The 27,240-nt window shown below is 36.5% G+C and overlaps 1 protein-coding gene across 1 annotated transcript in view; it reads right to left on the bottom strand.

Annotated features, from left to right (window-relative positions):
- Positions 1–242: 242 nt before the first annotated feature.
- Positions 243–27,240, bottom strand: part of EIPR1 (EARP complex and GARP complex interacting protein 1) — a 72,221-nt gene continuing 45,223 nt past the window's right edge. The window contains exons 6-9 of the mRNA XM_058019348.1: positions 18,084–18,220; positions 14,625–14,792; positions 13,232–13,399; positions 243–3,260 (exon numbers count right to left, since the gene is read on the bottom strand). Coding sequence (XP_057875331.1) covers positions 3,086–3,260; positions 13,232–13,399; positions 14,625–14,792; positions 18,084–18,220 — 648 coding nt within the window. The 3' untranslated portion in view covers positions 243–3,085. The remainder of the gene's footprint in view (positions 3,261–13,231; positions 13,400–14,624; positions 14,793–18,083; positions 18,221–27,240) is intronic.

Here is a 27,240-nt window from a genome sequence, read left to right as displayed (position 1 = left end):
TCCTCATACAGGTGTTGCATGCTATTCCTCATCCCTGTCACTCCATCTAAAATCCTTCCATTTTATTACATTGGGCTGAAGATGGAAAAAACCACAGCTACACACAGTATGCACATACACCAAAGATTTATGAATATAAATTATTTGGGAGGATTAACAATGTGTTATTTTCTTTACTTGCTTACTAGTAATTCCCAACATTTTATTTAAATTAAAATTTTGAACTCCATTAAAGACCTAAAAAAACCCCAAGATTGGTAGTCCACAGTACATAAAAAAACTTTTTTCTCCCATATTAGTTACTTAACATTTCCTGCACTGAGTTTCATCTACCATTTTATCATCCATGAGATAAGGCCATTTCATAATTCTTTGGCCATCCTTACTTCTCTGAACAGTCAAACTTTGCCATATTTTTCTACAGCCCTTTTTCCAAAAGGTCATGAGCACACTGTGAAGCACATGCCTAGGCACAGATCCTGTGGACTTCCCTGGTGATTAATTTTTTGCCACAAAACGTGATGATTTATTCCTGCTTCCTATTTCCTTTTAACTGGCTATTTCACCATCCTAGAACCCTTCCTTTCATCCTACAGCAGCTTGCTTGCTCCAACAGTCTGGGATGATACCTTGTCAAAAGCCTTCCTTTTCAGAAGGTCACTTCCATATTGCTGCCAGTGCTGTACACATAGCCCAGATCCTGCTTTACAGACAGCTGAAAATGATTAAAACTTGACCCTTCCCACTCTTGTGATTCTACTGTAATGCATTTTCATTCAAACTGGACCCGCTAGTCCCTCCCTTCCAGTGTTCGTCCACTCTCTTCTTCCCTACTGAGTGATACACACATTTAACAAGACTAAAACAAAAGATTTCTTGATATTATTTGTTTACAGAGCTTTCCAGTTCATGTAAGCTTACAGTATTAAAGGAAATACAGCCACATAGAAATTAGCCTGAAATCTATCCTGCATTTATTACATGTTAAAAATCAAGTCAAATCCCACACAATGTCAGGCAATTTCCCCATCACCTTCACACTGCCACCCATATACACTGCCAGACAAAGTTTCATTAGACCTTTATTGCTAATGTGAAGAAAGCTTTAAGGAGTTCTGCTGTATACCAAAGATATACTGCAGAGGTTTTTTCCTTTTTTTTCCAGAGGGGTGGGTGGGGAGGGTGGCACACAGGCGGGACAGACACGATACCCAACAAGATTTTGTGTCTGATGAAAAGCTCCACATAAAAAGCAGCAGTCCAGCCAATGATTTTGACATTCAGACAACTGAAGTACTATTGCTTTGGAAATGTAGTTCTTCTTACAGTATACAGGTGAATAGCTCATGCCTAATTACAGATTTAAATGATTTGAAATAGCACAAGTTTAAAATATAAATGCAGAAAACCAGATAATCAGAATTTCCAATGAAGCATTCATTCTGGAGCAGATAGGTAACATCATTAACACAAATGAAACACTAGTACAGATGATTTAATTGGATTACTTCACTCCTATGAATTTTTCCAAATAAGCTCCTTAAGAAAGCCAGAAATGGAATTCAACTGTCCTCTTTTCTGGATGTTTTGGCCTATAGCAGTCAGTCATGCTCTCCAAACGTGATCTCACTGAAGCAGCTGTGTGGACACAACAAATCACACTTGGACAGTTCGATCCAAGAGTGGGTAAGGACAAGCAGAGGTGAGCAGCACGCCGTCCCTCACCACTAACACCAACAGTTGCCATAGCGACAGGAGGGGTCACTGGAAGAGGTTGGTATTGATCTTTCCATCACATGTTCATTGCCATTTCTTCAGAGGAGTCTTACACAATGCTACCACAACCAACACTGTCACACATACCCAAGTTCTGAAGCTAAAGGAAAATAATAGTGTTGAAAAGGCAGCAGGGAATAATTAATATTACAGTTAGCCTGGGTACACAAAGAGAAAGCAGCAAATCTTCATCTTAGTGCAAGCTCTGCCAGGGGAAGACAGGATGTCAATATGTACAGGAATGTTTCACCATGCCTTCCACCTACGCTTGAAATTTCCTGCGTATTCTCCTACAGCGCAGCATCTGCCTGTTCTCAGCATTTGTAACAACATAGCAACCAATGTCTAGGTCACCTATTGCAAAAAGTAGGATATAGCAAAGGATATTTTGTGCTTAGCTGCAAGCCTTTTACATTATGCCAGCATACTGGAGACTGGCACAGATTCAGTAGGGTAAGAAAGTCTAAGTAGACAAATATTAAAAGAGATTTTTCAGGTCAACAGTAGCATAGCTCCAGAGTCCCTCAAGCACAACTTAACCTATAAATATGGGATAACACATTATGTGAGTATATCAGAGATTTTGGTAAAGACTAATATTGTTTCCACTAACAATAGATATCTGAGAATTGCAGAACAATACATATCTGAGAACTGAGAATTAGTTCACAATTTGCAGGATTTTACTTTGTTGCTACTACCAAAAGGCTCAAATGAAAATTATATTTTGAAAGTTTCACTTTCACAAAAAACATTCCTTCTGAAGACATGCAAAAGTGGGAGAAAAAGTGTTTAAAATATTAGATGGTATTAAGAAAGCCTTTTGAGACCACTTTCAACTGTATTTATAGCCAGAACAACTAGTGGAACATGGCCCTAGCTAAAAGCAGAAGGCTGCATGTACAAGAAACATAGAATATTATTCTTGAAAACAAGTAGATCACTTCTGCTACATGAAACCTACATGTCCCAGTTTTGTATCAGCATAATAACATTTCTATAATTCCTTATATTTGCATAAATCTGATGTAATAAAGCAATAGTATGGAATGTACCCATTATCACCAGAAACTTTAGAGTTCATAAAGTGATTAACCCCTCAATCATCTAGGTAGCATAGCCTTCAGAAAATGCATCATAGTTCCACAAGGCAAATATAAAAGACAAAATTAGAAGTCCACATCAGTAGAGACATTCCTAACAAAATTGTAACTTTTATACTTAAAAAAACAGATTCTGAAAAAAACCCTTTAACAATACCTACCAGTTGTGTGCATCAAGTTAACAGCTCCAGAATAACTCAAACAAATTATAACAGTATATGATATTTAAGGGCTCTTGGAACCCTGTTAATAACCAGTCTCCCATCATAACTTAAAGATGCGAATAGCCATGGGTCTGCTGAGGACCATTCAACTGCATATACGCTATCTTCATGTTCTTCATAGGTAGCTATTACACTGTCCTGAAGGGGCTCTTTAATCCTAAAATTGAAAACAAACACAAAAAAAAATTAGTAAGGATTTCTGGGCACACTTGATTTCAAAGGCCATAATAAGTGTCACTAACATCAAGATACATAAAGTCCCATTTAAAGCATAAGAATGCAGTAGTAGATTCTAAGGGAATATTTTATACCTTATATCAGCATGTACTTATATTTTACATGACAGCAAAGTCAAATCAGTGCAAAAGACCCCATTTACAGGGACAAAGTAACTCTTACTCTAAATTTCAGTGCATTTCCTGTTTTTCAGAACCTACACTAAGCATCTCTCTCTCACTCTAAAGAAAGGTAAGCTACGTAGCATGATCTAAATGTGCAACTTCGCACAAACATCTTTTCTCTCATCATGTTACATCCCATCTTCTCCCCCTTCATTGTTAAATGAATTCTTAAAATAATACACAGTCTTTGAGATACGTAGATGGGTAAGAAGCTGCAGTCCCTAAACATCCCACACTTTCCAGAATTATGGAAGGGGATGGAACCACCACTCTGATTTTTATCTCCCATTGCTAGAGTTATATCAGCACCAGATTCTCATCCACTATTTTATACCCCCCCTCTCACTGCAGCAGTAAAGCTCCTGATCACCTACATCATAGGAGAGACACAGATTGCCTTCTACATTGTAAATGTTCAAGAGATTTAGGAAACTCTCTGAAGCCCAAACCAAGTACTCAAGAGTCATTGACTGTACTCTGCTAACTGAGCACAGCCCCTCCTGCCTCCATTCCCAAGGCCAGTCTCTCCTCTCAAAGCACCGCTACAGCACATTATTCTGTAGCTACAGGGTAGGGGGATGACCTTAGAGCTCCTTTCAGCCACAGAGAATTGTCTGTCTGACAAGAATCAGTCAGCCCTTCAGAGGCATCTCTCTGCCTCCTAGAAACAGCCTTGCAGTACAGCTGCAACCCTCCTGATGGAAAGCAAAGCCAAAGAGCCTTGTGAATGTCACTCAATCATTTAAACAGATGCTGCTACTACAGAAATGAAGTGTTATTATTGGCTGCCTGTGCCCTTTCCTGCTGCTCTCTGAAAGCATGCAGTTCTGCAATCATAAAGCCTGGATGGAGCACAGTAGGATCTTCTGCAGGGTATTGCTGCCCCACCTAGCCAGCTAAGAATCTAACACTGCAATTAAAATTCAATTGAGTTTAATGAAGAAACCAAAAGCAGACTCATACTGTAGAATAGCTTCAGATATATATTTTCAAGGATTTTTACCATTTACTTGTGCTACATTAAAGGTCAACTAACCAAAAAAGGTCACAGTACAACCAACACCCAGTCCCTGGTTAACTGCAGTTAATTGTTTTGCAGTTCTCCTGAATAGGAACTTTGATACAAACCTACTAACAGCAGAGAGCTAAAGAACACATACAGACACTTCATCTCCTGCAATGTGTTTTTCTAACTTCCTGCTAACTGACATGCCTGGTTAAGTGAAAGTTGGTCATGTCCCCAGACAGCAATGTGCTTCGTGCAGTGCTCACCCACTTACCCACAACTCCATTATTCTGAAGGTTTCAGATGTCTCTCTGGATGAGCAGGGGAGTAATGCACACTGCACACGGCTGTCAGGGGACACGACCGACTTTCAGCTAACCAGGAATCTCAGTTAACCCAAGGCTGGATAAACAAGGACAAATAAGCTTCTAGATTACACTATTTTCTGTATGCACACAGTTGTTTCAGTGTTTCATTTAAATAATACAGCTCATCTAAATTAATTTACAGAAGTCATAAGGGGAATGAGTGTTCGGGAAACAAGCCTGTAGATGAATTTGTGTTTGGCATTTCCATTTATAAGTACAGTTTTTAACTGGGTTTTATTATTGTCTATACCCTGAATTTCTTCTTTGGTATAAAAGTAAATTTTGTGCCTTCCCAGAAAAAGAAAGCATACTATTCCAATGTGGTCTTCAGGCCAATGGCACAGCCTTGAAACAGTTACTGAGATTCAGACAATCCTTATGGAAGTGATCACTTGGTGTAAAAGAGCTAGATACTATACAAGACAATCAGGATGGAAACAAATCATCTCAAACCGACATGTGTCTCAGGAACAATACACAAGATCCAAAAGAAATTGTCCATTAGCATCCTTTACAATCACAATGAATGAAAATAGATGAGCTTTTAAATTATGCAGTGGGTAATGAGCCCAGAAGGATTCTGCTAGTGGAATAAAAAGCAGAATTCATTTCATGTATGTGAAAGACTGTTCTAAAACATTAAAAAAAAACCCCAAAACAATATAAGGAGCTGACTTGTTTGTGATGAGTTTTTTTCTTCACAACAGGAATTTCTTAGAGGCAGACTACCTTACCTGATCCTAAGAGATTTCTGAGAAAACACCTCAGATTTCTCTCATTTTGGCTATGTTTGCTTTTCTTTGTAATCCAAGAATAGGCTGAGGACACTATTTTTGTATCTATATTAATCTAGGTACTTAGAATTGTTCTGTTCCTGAGTCAAACGACTATTTATGCACCCCAAATAAAATTTTACACATCTTTTACACATATTTATTTATTAAAGAATCATCTCAGATTAACAAGAAGAATAGCTGTGCAGAACTGGATATGAAATAAACTTTCTTCTATGCTACTTTAATACAGGTATAATTCACATGGTTGCCAGAACAGAGAGGTATCTGTTTTTACTTAAAAAGCTGCAGGCTATAAAAACAGCTGTATGTAGCAATATATATAGCATGCATGTGTGTACAAAACAGCTATGTATAGCATGGACAGCTACACCATATAGCTAGTCCAGTGTGCCACAGATGAAGGTGCTTGGCCTACTGATCCCCTGATTGAGAGATGGTGCTGTGCAAGGCCAGCAGCTGGACTCACTGAGCCTCGTGGGTCCCTTCCAACTCAGCTCATTCTGTGATTCTGTGACTGTATTTGATAGCGTACTTGGTAATCCCTTGTTACACCTGGCAAGCTTAGTAAGCTATTTTCTCCCTTGCCCCAGATCTTCTTGACCCTTAAAATGCTTCTTTAGTTTCTTACTTTCCTCTCTGTTTTAAAGATTTTATTCTGACCAGACTAAAATACCTTTTCTTCTATATGTTCTTGCACTGCATCAACTGACAATGCACCACATTCCCTTTGCCCCCAAGAAATTGTAGTATGAGACGTGCAGTCTCTACCTACATCATGCATAAATTTCAGACATGTGCCACACAGAACTGAAAATGGACTGTGTTTTCTCTGTAGTCTTATTCAAACAGCATGACCCCAACCAGCTTCTATGAAAGGAGAGAAGCTTTTATTTTACTAGATAACTTGAGGTTAATTGTGTTACAGATTCAAGAAAGAAGCTTGTTCAGCCTTGGATAATTGTTTTCATGTAGAAAGCTGTTATTTCCAATTACTTCTCATGGTAACAACCACTTAAGTTTGCAGTGCTTGCAATTCTGTTTTGTCACCACAGCGTTCAATAAAATATGGTTTTCAGTCAGCAAAAACCATTAATTCCTTATCACAGTCAAAATTAAATCCTCTTTAATCTAAAAATCACTATGAAATGGAAAGGAATCAATAGAGCAGCAGCATATGCTGCAGCATCCAAAAATGAATCCTGAAAAGCATAGCACTGGATTCTAGTTTAAGCCCATGGATGCACTTTCCTTTTGACGTCAAGAGAAAACTGTTTCTGGTAAGATTAGACAACACACTACTTGCCTTTTAAAAAGCCTAAATTCAAGTATATTTATTCTTGAACACATTTTTAACAGATAATAATTGGCCATTCATACTATTCCAAACATCATAATTTATTTTTTTTATTCAAAAAAGATGTTTCTGAACTGCTTCCCCAGGAAAACAGGAAAAGCATATTTTTATGTAACAGGTTTCATAGATGTCCTAATATGAAAAGTAAATTAAGGAAGGTATACTTGCTGATGAATGTTAAAGAAATACTACAGGAAAACCAGAAGCTTTTAAAGAAAATAGTCTTGGAACTGAAAAGTGCTGCTGCACTACGTTTTGCTCAGCTTCTTACACACCCAACAAAGTAGTCCTGAATCCTGGCATTCCCCAAAAGAGAAACTATTTAACCTGTTTTAATTAATTGGGTCTCTTGGTTGATTCCATAGCATAATCCTATGACTTCAGGTTTCTCCAAGACATTAATATCAAAAGCAAAATAGCATCAAATTTAACACTGCTGACAGCTGTGTGAAAATATCCTGAAAGCCTGCCTCAGCACGTTTGGCAAATACTTTTCAAAAGATCAAGGCTGACAAATCTCTCTCCTGGAGTCACAGATGCGAATACAAAGGTGCTACGTTAGATTGCACAGCTCTTATGTAATATTGTGAAACCACATTATTTATTCAAAAATCTCTAAACTCCATTTCTATCATGAAAAGTGGATATCACCAACTTCTTTAGATAGAATTTTGAAGAAAGTCTCTTTCTACAGAGAGGGCGACCACCACCATTTCCTCTCTGATCCATTCCAATAACTGAAGATGTTTCCACACATAACATCTCATTAAAAACTTCATGATCTCAAGTGAGATACTCTGTACAGGAAGAACTAATCCTTTACATCTCTCAGCATTAAATATAAAATATTAAGAAGTGCTTGTGTTAGATCTGTTTGTATTTAAGGACATTATGGCTAACATCTATGACAAAAAAAGATGAAAATATAAGCCTTCAGGAAAAACACTAAAACTGTATTTTCTGGTACAATCATCAAAGGATAACAAATATTATCATTATTTTAGAACATATCATCAAAAAATGTAACATAAGTGAGAAGGCAGCATCCTGACCTTAGCAATCAGTTCTGCCAGTGAAAACAGCAAACATCTTAAAGCCTGTAAATACCATAGAAAACTAAGGGAACTGGTAGCTTAAACTGCAAAATTCAAGTTTTAGGATGGCTTCCTTTCCAGGACTGATATATAAATTCAAAATGTTATTGACTATATAAATATTTTCATTTTTATGGATGCAGAATAAGTTTTTTCTCTTAAAGAGTACATCCTCCATTACCAGTTGAGCCTTGTCACTAAGTTCTGGCTATAGAAGTATTGAAGAATAAAAACACTGCTGTAGATACAGCATGTACCTTGCTCCAAATATTATTCTCCTGCTGTGTATCACCAGCATACCAAACAGAGATCTACACAGTGCATAATTTAAACCTATAAGCCAAACACACATATTGGAGTAACTGAAGAAAAGGAATCCTGATCAGCAAGTAAAGATGGACACACTAAACTGCAAGAACTTAGTAGCTTTCTTTTATTGTTAGAAAGAGCAATGTAGAGTTTAAATGACTATCAGAATAATTTAATACAGTAACATATAGACTTACTCACTAATATCAGGATTTTGGATATAAGACACTCACTAGCTCCCTTAGGAGGAAGACAGTTCCCAATGCTCTCCTAGTATCTTACAAGGAGCTGACGGTCACCTTCAGGAGATTTAGGACTCAAGCTAGCTCAGTGTTGCAGGGAGAAAGCTCTTGCAACAACAGAGGACAAAGCCACTAAAGGAGGTCAATGAGAAGCATGACAAGCAATTGCATCCATAGATGTGGAATGATTCCATGTTTTGAAAGTTTTGTTCAAACTTAGGCATTGAAAATCACTCCTCATGTTCTTATCCAGGCACATTAGCTTTGTTTTGAGGATGAAACCTAAATGAACCCAAGTTGTACTCACCCTCATCTGTTCTATTTTCATTTATTTTGTACACTTTTTTCTACCTTTGGATCAAGGTGCTAGAAACTGAACTAGTACAGCACTTCATTCTCAGTTGTGGGGTTTTTTCCCTCCCATATTTGAACTGTGCTTTAAATAATCCAGACTGGGGACTTGACCAGAATATGGCATAGCTGCCCTTTGGCCACATGCCTATAGCTCATCTCTGTGGACAACTCCAGCCTCTTCTTGGACAACCTATTTTCAACAGTGGCTTTGTGCTTCCCATGCCGAGAGCACTGAAGCCTTTCTTAATTCAGAGCAAGAAAACAAACACAGTTGGCATGTTTCTCCTAGACAAATTTCACAAAAACCATGCAAGCACAGCTAGCATGTTTTAGAATAAACAAAAACACAGTTAGTGAGAGCAGATAAGAATATGGCTGATAGCAAAGGAGAAGCATACATGGAAGAATCAGAAGTCCCCAAAGATTATTCAGAAGGCAGTAAATGTCCCTGAACTGCAAATAGTCAGGGGCTAGCAACATATCCAGGGGAAGTACATCTCTTTTTCCTATTTCTATTATTTTTCCTCCTGACTACTATGAGACACGTGATACATGCTAGGAAGACCTTTGACATGACACAGGGAAGCTGCCTGCTCTCACCTTTTTTGACTGATGAGAGAAACAACAGCACCAGTTAAACACCAGTAAGGAAAAGACAGACTTACTTAGAGTCTGACTTAAACCAGCAGTTAAAAGGAACCAGTTGTCACTTGATTTCAGCAAGAGATAGATCTTCATGCAACAGTCCTAGTTATATTGCTTATTCAAGCATGTTCTGGTCTCCAAGATGGGAGCAGACAGGCCCAAGATGTCAACAGACAAACACTGAAGGAAGAACACACTAAGAAGAAATTCTTATGAAGACTCTTCATAAGACAATTCAAACTATCTTTTAGTTTGTCTACTTATTATGCAATGAACTTGGATTCTTTTCTTTTGAAAAAATTTATCTCCAAATAATTATTTTCAGTTGGGAACCTTGAAACCAGGCAACTACAGCAGTAAATCTGGCAAGAATTATTGAGTGGGCAGATTCATGCATAGCTCAACATGGTTGAACAAGAAAGGGTAAAATGACATACTATTTGTTTTTGTCTCCAACCAAGAAATAAAGTAAAAATAAGGAAATTTACTCTAAAAGATATTAAGAATTAACAAGTCTTAAAGATCTCAAGAAGCAGCTTTAACTGTGCAATGTTTTCAAAATATGGGGACTTTACTAAGTAGAAAAAACAATAAACCTTTGAAAATAAAACTGACACATACTCATCATTTTTATATTCATTCCAAGGAAGATTTTCACAAGTGATACTGTTCAGGAAAATAAAATGCAGAAAGAGTCTTTTTCTTTCTTTCCACTTGATATTTTAACTTTGCAAGAGAGATATGGTACTCAGTCTGAGGGGGCTAAAGACACAAGTTGTAAAAATACAGGCTCTTCCTGGTGTATTTCAAGATACAGCTGAAAAGGACATTCTATTTATCAGTATTTGTGTGCTGTTTAACAACAAATCAGATGTCCTCCAAAAACAGGATAAATAAACCTTGTGAGACTATAACACTTTCTGAAAAGTCTAGAACATACCTAAGCAAAAAGAAACAAACAAACAAACAAAAACAAACAAACAAAACCACAAAAATAAAAACCAAACACACCCCTCCCTCATTAAACCATAGAGTGAAAATCTGTATTTTACCAAAGACAGTACCCATGGAATGGTGTAACAGACTCTTCACAGAGGTCTCTAGGAGGGTATCAGAGCTGAAATATTTGGCACTAGTGGTTGACTAACAAGAAGTATTCCCAACAGCTGTTATGCCCTACTTCATTTGTGCACTCAGAACTAAACAGACATATATTTGGCAACAGTTCAAGCCTGCAGCAGCTTGCAAACATCCTTCTGACTCAACTCTTAACAAGGGGGCAGAAGAGAGAGCCTAAAACAAGACTTTCACAGTACCAAGCAAAGGTTACAAAAGCTAATTTGCTTTCCCAGGTTTTATAAAAAACAGGTGAGCAGTTGAAAAGCACATATTTAAAAAGCAAATGCAGAATTGATACTCTTGTAGCCTCCAGGAACAGGCAAGGACTCTATATTATTACTATACAAGTCATTCATGTTGTGGTTTACATCCATCCCACAGCATGGGAAAAGATGCAGTATATTTGTTGGATTGCACTGGATGATCTTGGATTAAAAAATTCATATTCTAGAACAGTGACTCAATGTTTTAATGAGGCAACCTATACAGTCTAAAATCCAAAGAAGTTCAGCATTACAGATAATCTACTGCACAATGTCTGTCAGAATGCTATTTACACTTGTGATATTTTTAATGCATTCCCACCACATTAAAAAATGCAGTCATTTCCCCTGATGCTATTTGTTCTCCATCCAGAACAGAATAAATTGCAATCTCCAGCCAAAGATAAGGAACCAAAAAGACGTCTCTGCCCATGGCAGGGGAGTTGAAACTAGGTGATCTTTAAGAACCCTTCCAACACAAACCATTCTTTGATTTTATATTTAAAACACTGTCACTCAGTTGCATTCTAGAAAGTATATACTGCTGATGTGAGCAAATTTTTAGGTATTTAATTTGATACTCCTTGATTTTTCAGGCACTTACAATACATGGAGAAAAATCTTCTAATGAAATGTGGTACATTTAAAATAAACCTTTTCTATATTTGGAGTAACTTTCTTACTTAGTATTAAAATATAATCGTTTCCAGGTCCATAGTTTAAATGAAGCCAAAACACCAAAACTATTTGGAGTAAAACTACATATATATTAATAAAATTAAGGTTCAAGAGCAACCTTAAAAATGCAACTAGAGAAGTAACCTAAACTTCAAGAATTTTAGCTGAAACATCTAGCAAACACAGCTGAATAACTAGGGGACCTTTTTTGTAATTTCCTTATCACATCTGACTATTCTTTATTTTAAAAGATCATTCAGGAGTTAATCTGCCTGTGTCATTGCAGACAGCTTAGCAGAGCTGTGCAGAAGAGGGCAATGGAGCTGGTGAAGGGTCTAATAAGTCACATGAGGAGGGGTTGAGGGAGCTGGGGCTGCTTAGTCTGCAGGAGGCTCAGGGGCGACCTTACTGCCCTCTACAGCTGCCCAACAGGACACTGTAGCCAGCTGGGGGTCAGTCTCTTCTCCCATGCAACAAGTGACAGGAGAGGACACAGCCTCAACTATATGAGGGGAGGATTAGGTTGGACATTTAGAGAAATTTCTTCACAGAAAGGGTGATTAGAAGTTGGAATGGGCTGCCCAGAGAGGCGGTGGAATCACCATCCCTGGGGGTATTCAAGGAAAGACTGAGGGTGGCAGTCATTGCCAGGGTCTAGTTGACACAGTGATGTTCAGTCATAGGTTAGACTCTGATCCCAGAGGTCTTTTCCAATCTAATTCATTCTGCAATTCTGTGATTCACTTTGTAAAGGAAGAGTTTGCTGAAGATCACCATGAAAGCTAGTCACAAAATAAGAAAGCCTCAGCTCAACCTCAATCTACAGAACTTCCTATATACACATATATACAGTTAATTTACTAAAACCCCATCCATACAAAATTCACAAGGAAAATATTTGATTCCTACAAACCAAATGGAAGGGTTTACCACATTTTCCAATAGCATGCACTATTCTCTACCAAGAGTGTTGAAACCAAGCTTCTGGTTTGCTTGATCTAGGTCTGATGAGTTACTGGGTTCCAGAGCAGTGAGAGATATTAAGAGCAAAATTAAAAAAAAATGTGTTTATACTTCATTTCTTCTGCCCATGCAGAAGCTCATCATTAGACTGGTAACATTTCCCAAAGGTCCTAACACATACACAAAAAATACAAAAGCATATTTTCAAATTGCAACTTAACCCAGATTATTCTACATGCTTGACTTGAACCAGAGCTCCCTTAAAGTGAATCTTTTCACCAACCCAGTGGACTTTAGGACTGATCCTCAGCATCACCATTCCCTTCCTACCAGTGAATGTAGAGTGACCGTGCCAATCAGATTTAAAGAGTGTATTCCACCCAAGACTGAATAAAGAACAAAGTGGGAATTCTAACTACTTACCTGAAAGGCCTGTACACAGAAATCCTAGTCAGCAAAAAAAAAATAGCATGTAAACCATTACAATGAAACTACAAATTATAAGCATCTACATAAAACTCAGGAAACTTCATACTTCTCTTCTTGATGCTGGTCCTCTTGGTCACTGAGTTCATCATCATCTACCATATGGCCAAATGGTTCAGAAGAAATTGATACCATATTAGACAGGATAACTCTGCTATCACTGCTTCCTGTAAGGATCAGCTGATCATGAGAATGATTGTATCTGACATTCCAGACCCTAAAAAAGTTAAAATCAGACAGAATGAGAGACTATTCATGGTAGGTAGCGCATCAATGTTAAACAAGTTTTTTAAGAGCAGCACTAAAAATTCATCTTTTCAATGTTTTAAATATGCATATAAGTAACATGCCTCATTCCAAAGACCATTTTTTTGTCATCTTCATTAGTCTTTTAAGCTTCCATGTCACCTGTTTCCTATGAGGCATCTTTAAAATTCAACAACTAAATAAAAAAAAACCAAAACAAAACCTAATCACACCATTCAATGATATTATTCCTTGAGGGTACATGCCAATCATTGTTGAGTAAGCCAGATAAGTACTTGAGTCCTGAATATAAAAATTTCCCCAAAGCAAAATATGGATTAAAAATAGCCTTTTAAACAAAAAACTCGCAACATTCTTACAGCGAAGTTTAAAAGAGATCCTAAAACAAATGTAGGACTATATTTCTCTTCAACTTTTCATTTTACATATCAAGTTAATACCAAATGTCTTAAGGTTCTTGTCTTGTTCTTTTTCTTTGAATATTCTGAAGAAAAAAAGTATAAAAAATGCTTCTGTTAATTCCCATCTTCATCTCCCTTGAAGTAGCTTTAGGGACTGGATCTATTTTGCAAGAATTACTCTAACCCAAATTTTATAAAATATGAATAATTCATCTTTTCTTAAGCACTGAAATTATCAGGCAAGAGTCTCTCCTTACTCCAGCCACAGGCCAGTGCAGTAGATACTGGCTCTAAATGTTATTTCAGAGAATACAATTATTCACTGCATATTCTGACTTAAAGACTGTGAAGAACATAAAAAAGTTGAGCTGCATTATTGAATATTTCAACCATGTGACAACAGAAGGATGGATGGCAGCTGCTTTATTACTGCACATCAGGTGCAGCACATCAGGCTCCTTTTGGGAAGGCACACCTGTGTCCCAGCTGGGCCCCACGGGCCAAGTTCTGTGCTGTGCTGCTCAAAGGTGTACCCATCTCCCAGCAATGCTAACAACAGTTTCTTGCCAATTAGACTAATGTTGTCTAAGCTCTTAATTTACAATTACACAAGGAACATTGACACGCTGAAACTTTTCCTCTGTGCAAAAAAATGATTATGCACAACAGTACAAACACAGTTAGTTTGCATTGCTCCTAAACGATAAAATAATTAGCTGAATAAATGATATAAGCCATCCACCCACAAAACAGCATGTAGATAATTTGTTCTACCAGTGGGAATGCTCCTCTAGTGTCTTCACTGGTTCAGTGACATTTCTCGTGTCCCAGAATTTCACCTTGCAGTCATCTCCACAGCTAGCCAGGTAGTACTGTTTATTGGGATTGAAGTCCAGATCTCGTACCAGCTGTCCATGAGCATTTTCTATACAATATATCTGCCTGTAAAACATTAAAAGAGATTAAACGGTCTATAAAAGCTGACTGTACTCCACCTACAGAAATCTGTTTCCCTGGAAACTTGCATAATCCCCTTAGCACCCACAGACCTAGAGCTCCCATTCCTATTGCAGATTTAGGGAATTCCCAGTTGTTAACAACAGTGACTTGTATAGATTTCTCAGCTTGCTTTGACGCTTTGTTCCTTCCATGTTTGTTTCCATTAGGATCATCTGGAGTTAAAAGGAAATAGTAGTTCCAGATGAGTCTAGCACAGCTCTGTAACAACTGTTATAAATGTCTGCTACTAAACCAGAACAGTTTCAGGTAAGAACTTCTTCACCCCTAAGTAGTTATAGTAATTCCCTGTTTATGGCATCTACTTCAGTAGGAAAAGCTGAGATGCAGAGATTGGAACAGATATCAATGACAACTTTTTATTACAGCTCTGTATTGAATTTACATTCTTGAGCTCTTGCATTTATCACTAATTTACCCATGGCCCTTAAACTACTCAGCCAGACACAACCTCATCCATCTGGACCACTTTAGAAAACATCTGTATTACTGCTAACAACCTAGCATATCTATTCAAAACATCATGTGCCATCAGTTTGTGTCCCTACCTTGCCTCTTAAACTTGGAGGTTGTCTGATTTTTCCTGTTTCCACAATTGTATGACCAGTTTTCTCCAAGACACCAATATATCATCTACAGTTTTGCTTAGACTTGACCATCTCCTACAGTCTTCACTGGAACTTTTCAACACTTGATGAGCTTTTTGTTTTTCTTTAAATGAAAAATGTTTCTCTTCAGTAAACATATTGAGCAAAAATTCCTATTTCTTGTGAAAACTACATATACTTATGGTCTTCTGTCACTATCAGATAGTCTCTTGCTGTTAATACCTAACTACAAATACAAAGCAAAATTGCTCCAGAAGGAGAGATTCAAAGATATCAGGCCTGCACTAAGCCCTGTCTTGACAGTTCTGGCCGTCACCAGTGAAATTACTAAGAGATCTAGCATCAACACTCTCCTCAGAGTTTGAGAGGCTAAGGATATCCTTCAGGTAAGCCTTTGTACCAAGTATTCTAGGAGTGCAATTCAAGCTTCCATTTATTTTTTTGGAATATGTATACGGCAAAAAAATTCTCAAGTATGCTTGCTGTGGTAACACACATTTCCTCCTTCACTGCACCTATCACTTTTTTCTTGCATTGCTTAGACCTGTGTGTAAGGGCTTAAAAATTGTACTGTCATTGTATATTCAGGACTATTCACCACGTAAGACTTTATCCCAACTTAACTATTATTCTGACCATTTGATACCTTTCCTTCCCAAATATGAATATTCTTTTCATCATTTTTCACCCTACCTGCAGCAATAATACATACACTAAATTTCCCCCTTACATTATAAGATTAATGCCAGACCACATGAACATTTTCTCCAGCTATTGGCTCATATTATTCTTCTTACATATTATTTAGAATTTAGCCTTGGAGTCTGAATTTTCCTGATAAAGTTCTCTCTCTAAATCCAATCAGCCTAATGTCTGTCTTCTCTGCTTCACAAGCTCTTCTCTGATTACGACTGCTTCTTAGTCTGGTCTAGGACTCTTCCTGACAATCATTTTTTTTCTCTCCCCTTCTTTGTTTGCTATGTCCAAAAGAATGTACTTCCTCTATCTTGCAGCTATCATAACCACACTCTGCAGGAGCAGCTACTCCAGCTGCTTCTAGTATTTCTCTTCACTTTGCTGGTAGGACAGTTTTCTGCCCTTGATTCCTCCCCCCTCCTTCTTTTTATGCTTCTTATTCTGCTACTGTTTATATTGCCCTGACTTTAAGCTCCTACTTCTAGCCTAACTAATCATTATGAAATATTCACATAATAGACATATTACAGCCTAAATGAACATGAGACTTACTATTGCACATACTTTTTGAGTATATTGCAAACAGCTCTTTGGCATAGTCTAGTTATCAAACTGGTTTAAGGACAAACCAGTTTTAAGGACTTATTGACTCTGAGCTTTACTTAAAGTAAATACAATAGTGGGATTTGCTTCTGTTAACCAAGCTACCCCTTTCACTGAGGATCTCCAATATCCAGATAATCTTGCATTCATAGAAGTTACTCAGATAATTTCTTTAATGCAAGATAGAGATGCTTCTTCTAATGAGACAGAGCATGAAGCAGACTTTAAAATATTTAATATTCTTTCTTCAAAACACAAGCTTTGGCTAAATATCTGCCTGCTATATGTTAGAAAAAAAGCAAATTAATAAAACCCCTTCTCCTTTGTCCTCTCTTTCCACTCTTGTCTTTATAAGATGTCTTTATAAATGTAAGTATACACATTACATAAAATTAGATTTTTATATATAATTTTACAAGGCAAAAAACAGGACATTCAAACATGATTTTCAAACACTTCACAGGAAGTGACTTTTAATTGTTGTATTTTTAACTTTCCTTCATTAAATAAATCTTTTCAGGAAAACCACAAAGACTAGCAAACAAGGGATTTATTGCTAAAACTCTGAGCTGGCAGGAACCACTGAACTAAATTTAAAGTCATCGCCCTTTAAAGCAACAAAAGTTATTACAAGACATCAGTCTTCTCAGTTTAGTGATAAATTACTATGTGCTAAGGGGATAAAGTGTACTTTTAAAAAAGAAGAGGCTTTAGTAGTCATGGCAACAGATGTGCACAACATCACTCCTTTGCTTATCAAAATCACAACTAAGAAGGGGGGGAAATGCCTTATTAGGTATATTCAAAGCTTCTATTTGGTTATGATTTTGATAGATTCAGTGATTTCTTATACCCAGTATGCTACAATCATTAGTCTAGTATAGAACACTTTGTTAAAATCAGAAGTGAATAGTGAACTTGTGAATTGCCTTCCAAAATTAAAGTCACCTTTAAATGCTATGAAGATAGCTCATAGCATAGTCAGGACTGCTGTTAAAGCATTTTCAGGTTGAATTACAAAACAGCTTCATTCAGGTAATTCCTATGTATTGAACAAATCCTTGTGAGACTAGTACAGGGTTCAATAAAACTCAATATACAAGTTAGAATTGAAGCTGAGGGGAAATACCAGAGAAAAACCTTTGTTAAATTGTAACTATATCAGCTATGCAAACCTTTCTATTCCTTTTATAACATATAGGAATGCCACTTACCATTTCAAACAAAAAACTTATGCTAGGATCAATGCAAAAATCTCCCTCCAAAGGAGATTGCTTTTCTAGAGAACATGACTGCAAGCTGTCCTTACCTCATGCTCCGTGTGTCCCAGCCTCGGACAGTGGTATCGTTGGCCGTGGCAATCTGCGTACAATTGTGGTGTGGACTCCATCTGCCCGAAGTAAATTTTAATTGTCCTTTCCCTTCCAAGGCTGTGGAACTAGAGAGCTAGAATAATGAAACAAAGCTGGCAATGTTTCTAAATGTAACACTAAAATGAAATTAGTTGCAATGAAGACAAAGCTGTTCAACAGCCTATTGCTCCAAGTGTAACAGACTACCAAATCCAAAGATTGATGGAAAAAAAGTACAGAAACAACAAATAAAAGCTAGAGCTAATTTTCTATCACTATTTTTTTAAAAGGCTTATGCAGTGTAATGTATGCCAAATTATTACAAGTACTGTACTCTTCTATAAACTTAAGAAGTTTCAGATCATTGTTGAAATAATATGGGCACACTGCACAGATTTGTAGCTGTCACACACACACACATGCATTTAGCTTCATTAACAGTCTTACAAGATTTTTTTCCATGTCAAAATGCCAAATTTTATCTGTAGCAACAGAGTTATGGTGTCAAAGACTCTTTTTGATAAATGTATAGCAGCTTTTAAAAATAAAGAAGTCAAGGCCCAGGTGCCCATGTCACCACATACATGCCTGTGAAAATAACAGTAGATACTAGATTACACATCTACAATCTGTGACATAAAAAGGTTTCGGTTCCAAAACCAGGCTTACACATCCTAGAGCAGGCAGCTCTGCATCTCCACAGTTAATGAAAAGAAGGTCCAAAGTAATCACCTTTCTCTTTGAAGTTGTATGGCAAGTTATCCCCCAATTTCATGTGAACACGGGGGAAATCAAAGCTGCCTACACTGCAAATTACTTATACTTCTGATCACTTACTGAAACTGTTTAATAGCTAAAGAGAAAGAGGAAAACCAAAATATTTGCATTTAATCAGATACAAAATTTACAGAAATTTCAAGCGGCTACACAAACAGCTGACTTATTTGGTCATCTTTCACACAACTTTCATATTTCAAAATGTTTCATTATGAGGTATTTCACAAAAGCAGATTACGGCACGGGATCCTGTTGGATCCCAATGCAACATCAATATTCTATTTAATAGTAGATTTTTCAGCACAAATATTATGCTTTAATGGATGAAAAAGACTAAAACATATAAACTGTTTACATAAACTTTAATTGATATCAACAGAAAAATATGCTGCCAATACTAAATGGCCTAAATCTATTTGTATATTGTACAAATGTTCATGTATGCATCTTGCTAAATTTTATTACTACAACTCCACCAAGAATTTCTTTAGCAGTATGCTTAAAAATCAAGGAATTACAATATTGTTTTTTTTTATTTTTAAATAACATGGAATTCCCAGCATACAGGGGAATACTGCTTGTATGAATATGTATGAGAATACATATACTGCTCATGTGTTAATGAGTAACATTAACACTTTGGCCAAACCTACTCCTCTAGAACAAATACTGCCTGAAAACATTTCTACAACTCACAGATTATTAATAGAAAGAAAAAGCACTGCACAGAACACTGGATAATACAATTCATTTTTATTTTTTGACACATACTAGATTCCAAGCTCAAGAGAATATTCATAGCTTGTGTAGGTAATTTCAAAAATTAAATAAGTTTCTTTAGAAAGCAGACTTGGCCATTCAAAGCTTAGATTGGGGAGAGGGAAGCCAATGCTATCACTGACAATAAGATAGAACCAACAAAGGGAGTATATTTTCTCAGGTATTTAAAAAATCTGCTCTTGAGATGGAAAGCATCATAATATTCAAAACATGACTCAGGGCAGAGGGTCTTTGTAAGCAGTAGACTATACTTTCTTCGAGACATATATATAGACATACACACATACACAAACATATATATATAACGTGTAAGCTACTATAAAAAGATCAAATTTTTCTTCTTTGCAGTCAAAAGTTTAGGGTTGAGGCCAGCACACACATACTGTGGTATTTCTCAATAACATATGAAAAAAAACACCTACATGCCAGGTGGGCCAATTCATCCTTGCCTTCATAAGCAATTCATAAGTAAATTAAATGACATCTTTCCTTATACAGATGTCCAACTGTATATACAGACAAGTTCTAAATTGACTTGGTCTTCTTTTCCATGTCATCTATGAACCTGAAAGCAACTGCAAGGATTTAAAGGACAATTTGGAGATAAAGAAGAGACATTTTCATACATAAACAGGAATTCTTATGTAACAGAACAAAGTATACAAGTTTCCTTCCTAGACATCAAGAAATAAAGGAAACAAAATTGGTAGCTCAGAATCAAAATGCAGGTTCAAAAACACCTTAGTTGTAATTTTAATTCATACTGAATATATGGACAGGTAAGTAAGCGCACTTTTTACCTTGAAATCTTTCCTCCACCTCTTTAAATGCAGAAAAGCTAACTACAAAAGGGAAGAAAACATGACATATGTGTATTTTAAGCATTATTCTCGCATGACGGTTAAGATCTGTGCTGCCCAGGGGATGAAGACATGCAGGTGTGAGGGCCTCATGGGATAGTTTGGATAAACAATTCATGGTATTATTTTATAAACACAAAATGGGAGTTCCATTAAGGAAAAAGGAACGGAATAGACTAAGACGGAATGTCTATTTTTAGACAACAAAATCAGGAATTACTCTTGCAATGTGCAAGGATCACACTGATTTCAGAAAAGAAGTCTAGAGAAAATGGAATCTTGAACAGTGTAAAATGGTTACTGGAGTATGGATGGATTTTACACTATTCCTAAATGCTTAGCTGGAACAATGCCTAAATCTGGTGACACAAGAACAAAAATAGAAAAGAAGCATGATATTATACTACAGTTGCACTAGAGCAACATTTTGAAGTAAGAAAAAAAATATTAAAAAAAAAATTAAACAGTTCTATTCTGATAATGTTACATTGTTTGTGTTATCCTCAGTGAAGGAAGGGGTTTTACAAAAACAAAGAACCAAAATATGAAAAAAATCTGTCCTAGGATATCCTAGATCTGGGACTGATTTCTGTGTATTCAAATCAAAGTATCAATGACTCCAACTTATTTTTGTCAAAATATCAAGGACTGAGGTTGATTTTCCTGCTTCAAAATTTGATTACATAAGATCTGCCTTGGAAAGAGGAAAGGACAGGCACTATCCTTCAAAAAAACCCAAAACCCATATTAAATGGAAAAGGTGCAGAAATTGTCTAGGAAAGCCACAAGCAGCATGGAGACAGTGAACCAACAACTCATGCTCTCTTCCAAGAACAGAAGAGCTACGTGACCAAGAACAGAACAGGAACGTACTTAGAAGAAAGATAGATTACAGGCTACACTAAGTAGACAAACCCAAGCAGACTATTTTGAGATGGACATTAAAAGGCATGATGTTCTTCTGACTCGTTATTGACAGAAACAAAAAAGTTGATGAGGATGGTAAATTGAGTTCAATTCCTCCAACTGCAGGAAACCATGCCATGGAGTCCTTTCATAACTGTTCTTGACTCCTGAACCATCTTAAAACTATTTACCTTTTCAAATAGCCTCATCATATTGGCAGCTCAGAGCTATTCTCAGAATAGCTAAGTAACAAAATTCACATATTTTTAAGTGCTGAGTTTCCGGATTACAGTAAGAAAATATTTTTTATTCCTTAAACATAAGTTTTCTGCTTTATACTACAAAAATTAAACTAAATAACCAGTTCATCCTCTGAACTATATTGTTATTCTTATATGCTGATGATGCATTCCAAGCTCTGCCAGCAATAATTTTCATTATTTCACTCCTACTTCTATTCTATCGTTAAGGTGACCATTAAATAAAATTGATTCCAACCCTATGAGCTGGTTCCTACTCTCATTCTGATCAGTAATTTCCCTTTTTTTTTTCTTCTGACAGTTTTCTGCCCTCCTATAGTTAATCTATGTTTATTTTAGTTGCAGTAGTAATGGGGTGCTAAAAAGTTCTCCACTGAATTCCACAAGGTATTTCCTGTCTTGAGAAATAGCAGCTATCTTGCCAAGAAAGCATCTCATGCTTATTCCTAACGTTCTCTCTATTTGGATACATCACTTTTATCCAGATAACCTGTGAAATCTTCCCCAAAATATATTCTGCCTTGCCTGGAATGCCACTGCTTGATATTATCCATTGTTCTGAACCAAGACAACATGAATGCTGCTAAATAATCCACAAGAAATCTAAAAGGAATATAATTATAATAGTTTGGATTAGAATGATCAAACCCACACCTCTATTTGTCCCCTTTGTGAAAACATATTAAAATCTAGATATTTTTCTGTTTTTCATATCTCTATTTCGTTCTGCTGCACTCATCTGCCATGCCAAACATACTACATTTACTCAAGGAAGAGTTCTAGCAATTTGTTGACATCTGACCTCAAATCTGTACACAGAAATATTAACTGTCTTCTTCTCAGCAGATTCTATCCACACCTTGTGCATTGTCTGGGCTTCTCTTGGGTATAGCTAATGATTATAAATGGCAAAGAATAGCTAATTTAATTGCAAAAGGTAATGATGCAGTGAGCATAAGATTAGTTTCACCCCAGAAGGTAATGTCCTCAAAACAATAATAAAGGGAGTGATCAAAAGGACAGGAGAAGCTTGTCTTAATGTAAATACAGGCAAATTGAACACTGTAAGGAGGAAACAAGTTAGCAAAAAAAAATACTGAAAGAAAATAAAAAACGAAAACCCAAACCAAAACCAAAATGAACCCAAACAAACCCACTGAACTGTACAGTAAATTACAGTTAGCAAATGTTTCTTATCCCAAGCTGACTAGATAATTCAGAGAATGGACACACCAATAATTTCATTACCAAGAAGCTCTGATTCTATTGGGAACTGCACAATTCTTCAGGCTAATTTTAATGAAACAATGTGACTTGTAAATCACAGGCAGATACAGAAAAGGAACCAAATCAGACTCTGAAGTTTTGATCACTGTAGAGAAGCAAAAATTCTGGCCGACACAAAATTTTAAAGACACACATATTTTCAATTTTTCATTTATGTTATACCTGAATTTTAGACAAACTTTCATAAACATGAAAGATCCATAAAAGTAGCATTTGGTCTACCTCTTGCCATTAAAATGGCCTATAATATGTACCTATGCAAAAAAAGGGAAGCAATTGAAAGGTGTTGTAAAAACAGGAAGAGCAGTGATGCACCAGTGTAATGAATACCCCCTTACCTTTATTGCCTGATATAGATACAGTGGACCTGATCTTACTTTTAGTTAACAGTGATGATATTATTCAACTTGAACACCATCATGTGCTTTTTACAAAAAGAGAAAACAATTCAAACACACTGACACTGCTATTATTTTAATCCTAGGCTCTTGATTTAAGTTTTAGTTACAACATTTTTAGTAATAACACATATATACACAAAGAAGTACACTGCTATTTTACTTACAAGTCTACGCAACATGCATATTTTGCATATAAAGATGTTCTTCCCTTAGCAATCCCTACAGAATATATAAGTTCACTAGTGTTGAGGAAAACATTCAGTGGAGCTAGCTTGGTGTGCAGCTGCAGACTGAACTTTGGATGGCGGAGGGAAATGAGGCAAGGGGCTAGAAAGAAGCGCTGACCATTTGCACAACAAAAGGCACAGGCACCTGTGTCACAGTCAGTTGACTGGACACTCAGAGACACAGCAGGAGCAGAGGATTGAGAAGGAAGACCCCAGACTTTAGCTGCATAAACTGGAGGGTATAAAACCTCTGGATTTTCTTTATTCAGGGTCCCTCATGAGAGGCACCAGCCCAGGCTGTTTTGCTGTAGCACTGTGATTAAATTACTTAAGGGATGGAGAGGACTGAGAGACTGCTATGGGAAACCTGGAATGTGTGAGCTGGGGCATGCAGGGAGTCCAGCAGGGCCCTGTCAGCCCCCTGGAGCTGCCCAAAGTCTCTGCCCACGGGAGTGTGACTGCCACAGTGACTCCTGGATGGTCAGACAGGGACGTTTCCCCAACACCATTTACATCCTGCTTAGTCACTGCCTGCTTGAAACAAAGGACGTTAGGTGATAAGACATCAGGTGGCTAGGAGATCCCAAAAATGGACAATCTTCCATCTTAATGAACAGTAAAGACAACTCCTCTTGTCATTTACATAACCTCCCTGTAACTGCATATAAAGGAAATATTGTGGTTTTCTGTTTGTTTGTTTGTTTTTTAATTTGCCTTGACATGCCTCTTTTTTAATATGGCAAAACCTGATTTCTTTGCTTTAGGCTGTTTTATATCTGTTTTCCAGGCCAAAAAAAAAAAAAAAAAAAAGCTCTTTTTATTAATATCTCAATAAAGTCTCATTTTAGATTCTGATAAAAAAACATTAAAATAGAAATCATGTGCTTTTTAGCATTATGATATATTATGCATGCAACAATCCCTTATAAAAAGGATATTCACAGACAGAAATCACTGTTTCACCAACAGCTCATTAGTCTACAAACACTCCTTGTCCATGGTGAAAACCAAATGGAAAATATATTTACTACTTACCTCTACTAATGCTATCTGTTTTATAATTAACCTGTTCACACAGATTTCTCCCTCATTCTAAATACTACAGCAGCAAAAATTGGGGTAGAGTGTTGGTCTATGGAGGAGGGGTTTTCTCTTATTTTTTTTTAAGGGAAAGCCAACTGTGTAACAAAACATTGCTTGTTTTTCTTTATTGCTCTTTGTAACCGTCAGCCATATATATTTTTTGCAAATATAAAATTGCTACAAAATAAAAGTTATTATTTTTCAGCCATATATACAAGTATACAGTTAATTTCTTAGTAAGAAGGCAATCTTTGAATATTTCAGAAATGCACCACAGTCACTTCTAGTCCTGAAAAAGCCTATGATACTGGACTTCAGCTTGTCTTATATTTCATTACTAGAAACTCTTGTGCAGATCTCTTAAAGAGATGCTTATGCTTTCCTCAGTCTTGTTCAGCTGGACTCCAGCTAGCTCAGGAATCTACAGACACGTGTAAGACAAATTTGTTGCAGACAAAAATTCAACATTCAAAAATTTCAAGAATTCTAATCATCTGAGAAGTGATTCACTGGGCTCAAGATTTTGATGCATGGAGATGTGTTTTCTGATAGTCAAGCTTCAGTGAACTTTATCAATCTTCACTTTAACAGCAGTGTATGACTTGGTATTGAAGTAAGTATCATCTAAGAACAACTCAAAGCTGCTGGAGCAGAAGACTGATTATGCTAAACAGTTATCCTCAGGTAAAATTTTAAATCACAAATAATGCTTGTTTACAGTGCAATCACATGAGATACTAGATTAGATGGAAATATGGAGGATCAGTCAAATTCAATATCAAGCCTCCTGAGGGCCTGATTGTAAAATCTGAACAACATTCTTAACTTCTGCAAACAAAGGTTTTTAACAAAGATTTTTAAATGCTCTTATCTGAAGATGTCAATCAAGGGTTGATATATCTACTTCATTAGGTGAAGTGGTTTCCTTGATACAGAACTTCACATTTGCTTGTATTATTTTCCTTTCATAAAAATATAAACATATAATATTACAAGCTAAATCCCCTTAATTCCTTTATCACTTTGCCTTCTAGAGTTCTTTTGTGCCATCAACATTTTATGTAGTACAAGAATATTTTAGAAGTATCAATTAAAAAATACTCTAATAAGCAATGCTACTTGAAATACTGAAAGATCTGCAAGCTGAATGCTGCTTTGAGGATAAAAATACTGATTCCTCAAATCATGCTGAAATTACAAAATTTGATAGCATCTATTCCTCTCCAAAATTATACAGATCATAATTCTAGCAATGGAAGGAAAAGAAAATGGAAATCATAGTTATCTGCACAAATATTTGTGTGATAGAGTAGGGGTTTAGTTTTGATAAAGGAATACTATAAGGAAGACACAACATACAAAATTCTAGTAAATAATTCCCAAGCAATATAAAATGAGGAACAAAAGCCCCATAAAATTTGGCATTCATGATAAGATTTCCACAGAGAAACTGATGATACACCAGACAGCATCCTAGAGGAAATCACAGTCATAGAATGGTTTGGGTTTAAAGGGGCCTTAAAGATCATTTAATGCCAATCCCCTGCCATGGGAGGGAGGTTAGGATTAAGAAAAAATTGGAGAGAGTTATGAGAAAGGGGTCAAACACTGAAAATATTCATTAACATTCAAAAGAATTTCAGCAAGTGAGGACAGAATTGCACAAGGAGTGAAAGCAGGAGAAGGGGAAAAGTTAAGCTAGGCTAAGTTGCCTAGCAGTCCCAGTACTTCAAAGAGACATGAGGACCCATAGCATGGAAGCAGTACCAACCCCAAAGTACTTTTTCAATACTGCAGAAAGGTTTGTGTAGTATGCAGACATTAGGAAATAAATACTAATTAATGCAGGTGTAATGCAGGGGATACATTGCCTGACAGACAATCTCCTGGAGGTAAGCTGTCAGAAACTCTCAACATCAATTTGATAAAAAGAAATACTAATTTGAAGCCTTGGAAGGCAACATAACTATTGAAGTTGCAGGTGAGAAAAACCCCTAAAGTTTCTCATCTAGAGAAGGAACCCAAAGGGCTTAATTATAAACACAAAGTATTAAACTATATTATATTACGTTGTCATCTATTTGCATGCAGTCAGGTGGTATAAACAGGAAAGATTTTAGGACACACTTAGTATTGACTAAGTTGAAAAACCTGATTCTGTGCATCCAGGAAAAGAATTAACCCTGACCTAAGGAGTTAAAGGTGACAACAGATCAATTGAATAGCAATGTCCTTGGCATAACAAGTTTCCATTTATAAGCACAGACACTGATCTAAATGACTACATGGAATCATTCAAAGTTTTCTACATACATTCTATCATATGGCATAATCAGACAAAAATCTATGCCAATGACACTTTTTATATATGTTCCTGAATATAACATTTTTAACAGTAAGTGAAATAATCTGAATAAACTGTATATTACTAAATAAAACTAACATTGAAAATTCAAATCAGTACATAACAAATAGAGAAACTTATATTATGCTTATACAATCCAGAGTTGTAAATTAAATAAAGGGCTGCATG

Source organism: Melospiza georgiana, chromosome 3, assembly GCF_028018845.1.
Source record: "Melospiza georgiana isolate bMelGeo1 chromosome 3, bMelGeo1.pri, whole genome shotgun sequence".
NCBI lineage: Eukaryota > Metazoa > Chordata > Aves > Passeriformes > Passerellidae > Melospiza > Melospiza georgiana.
Note: the sequence above shows the minus strand (reverse complement) of the source record. Positions and strands in the feature narration are given on the sequence as shown.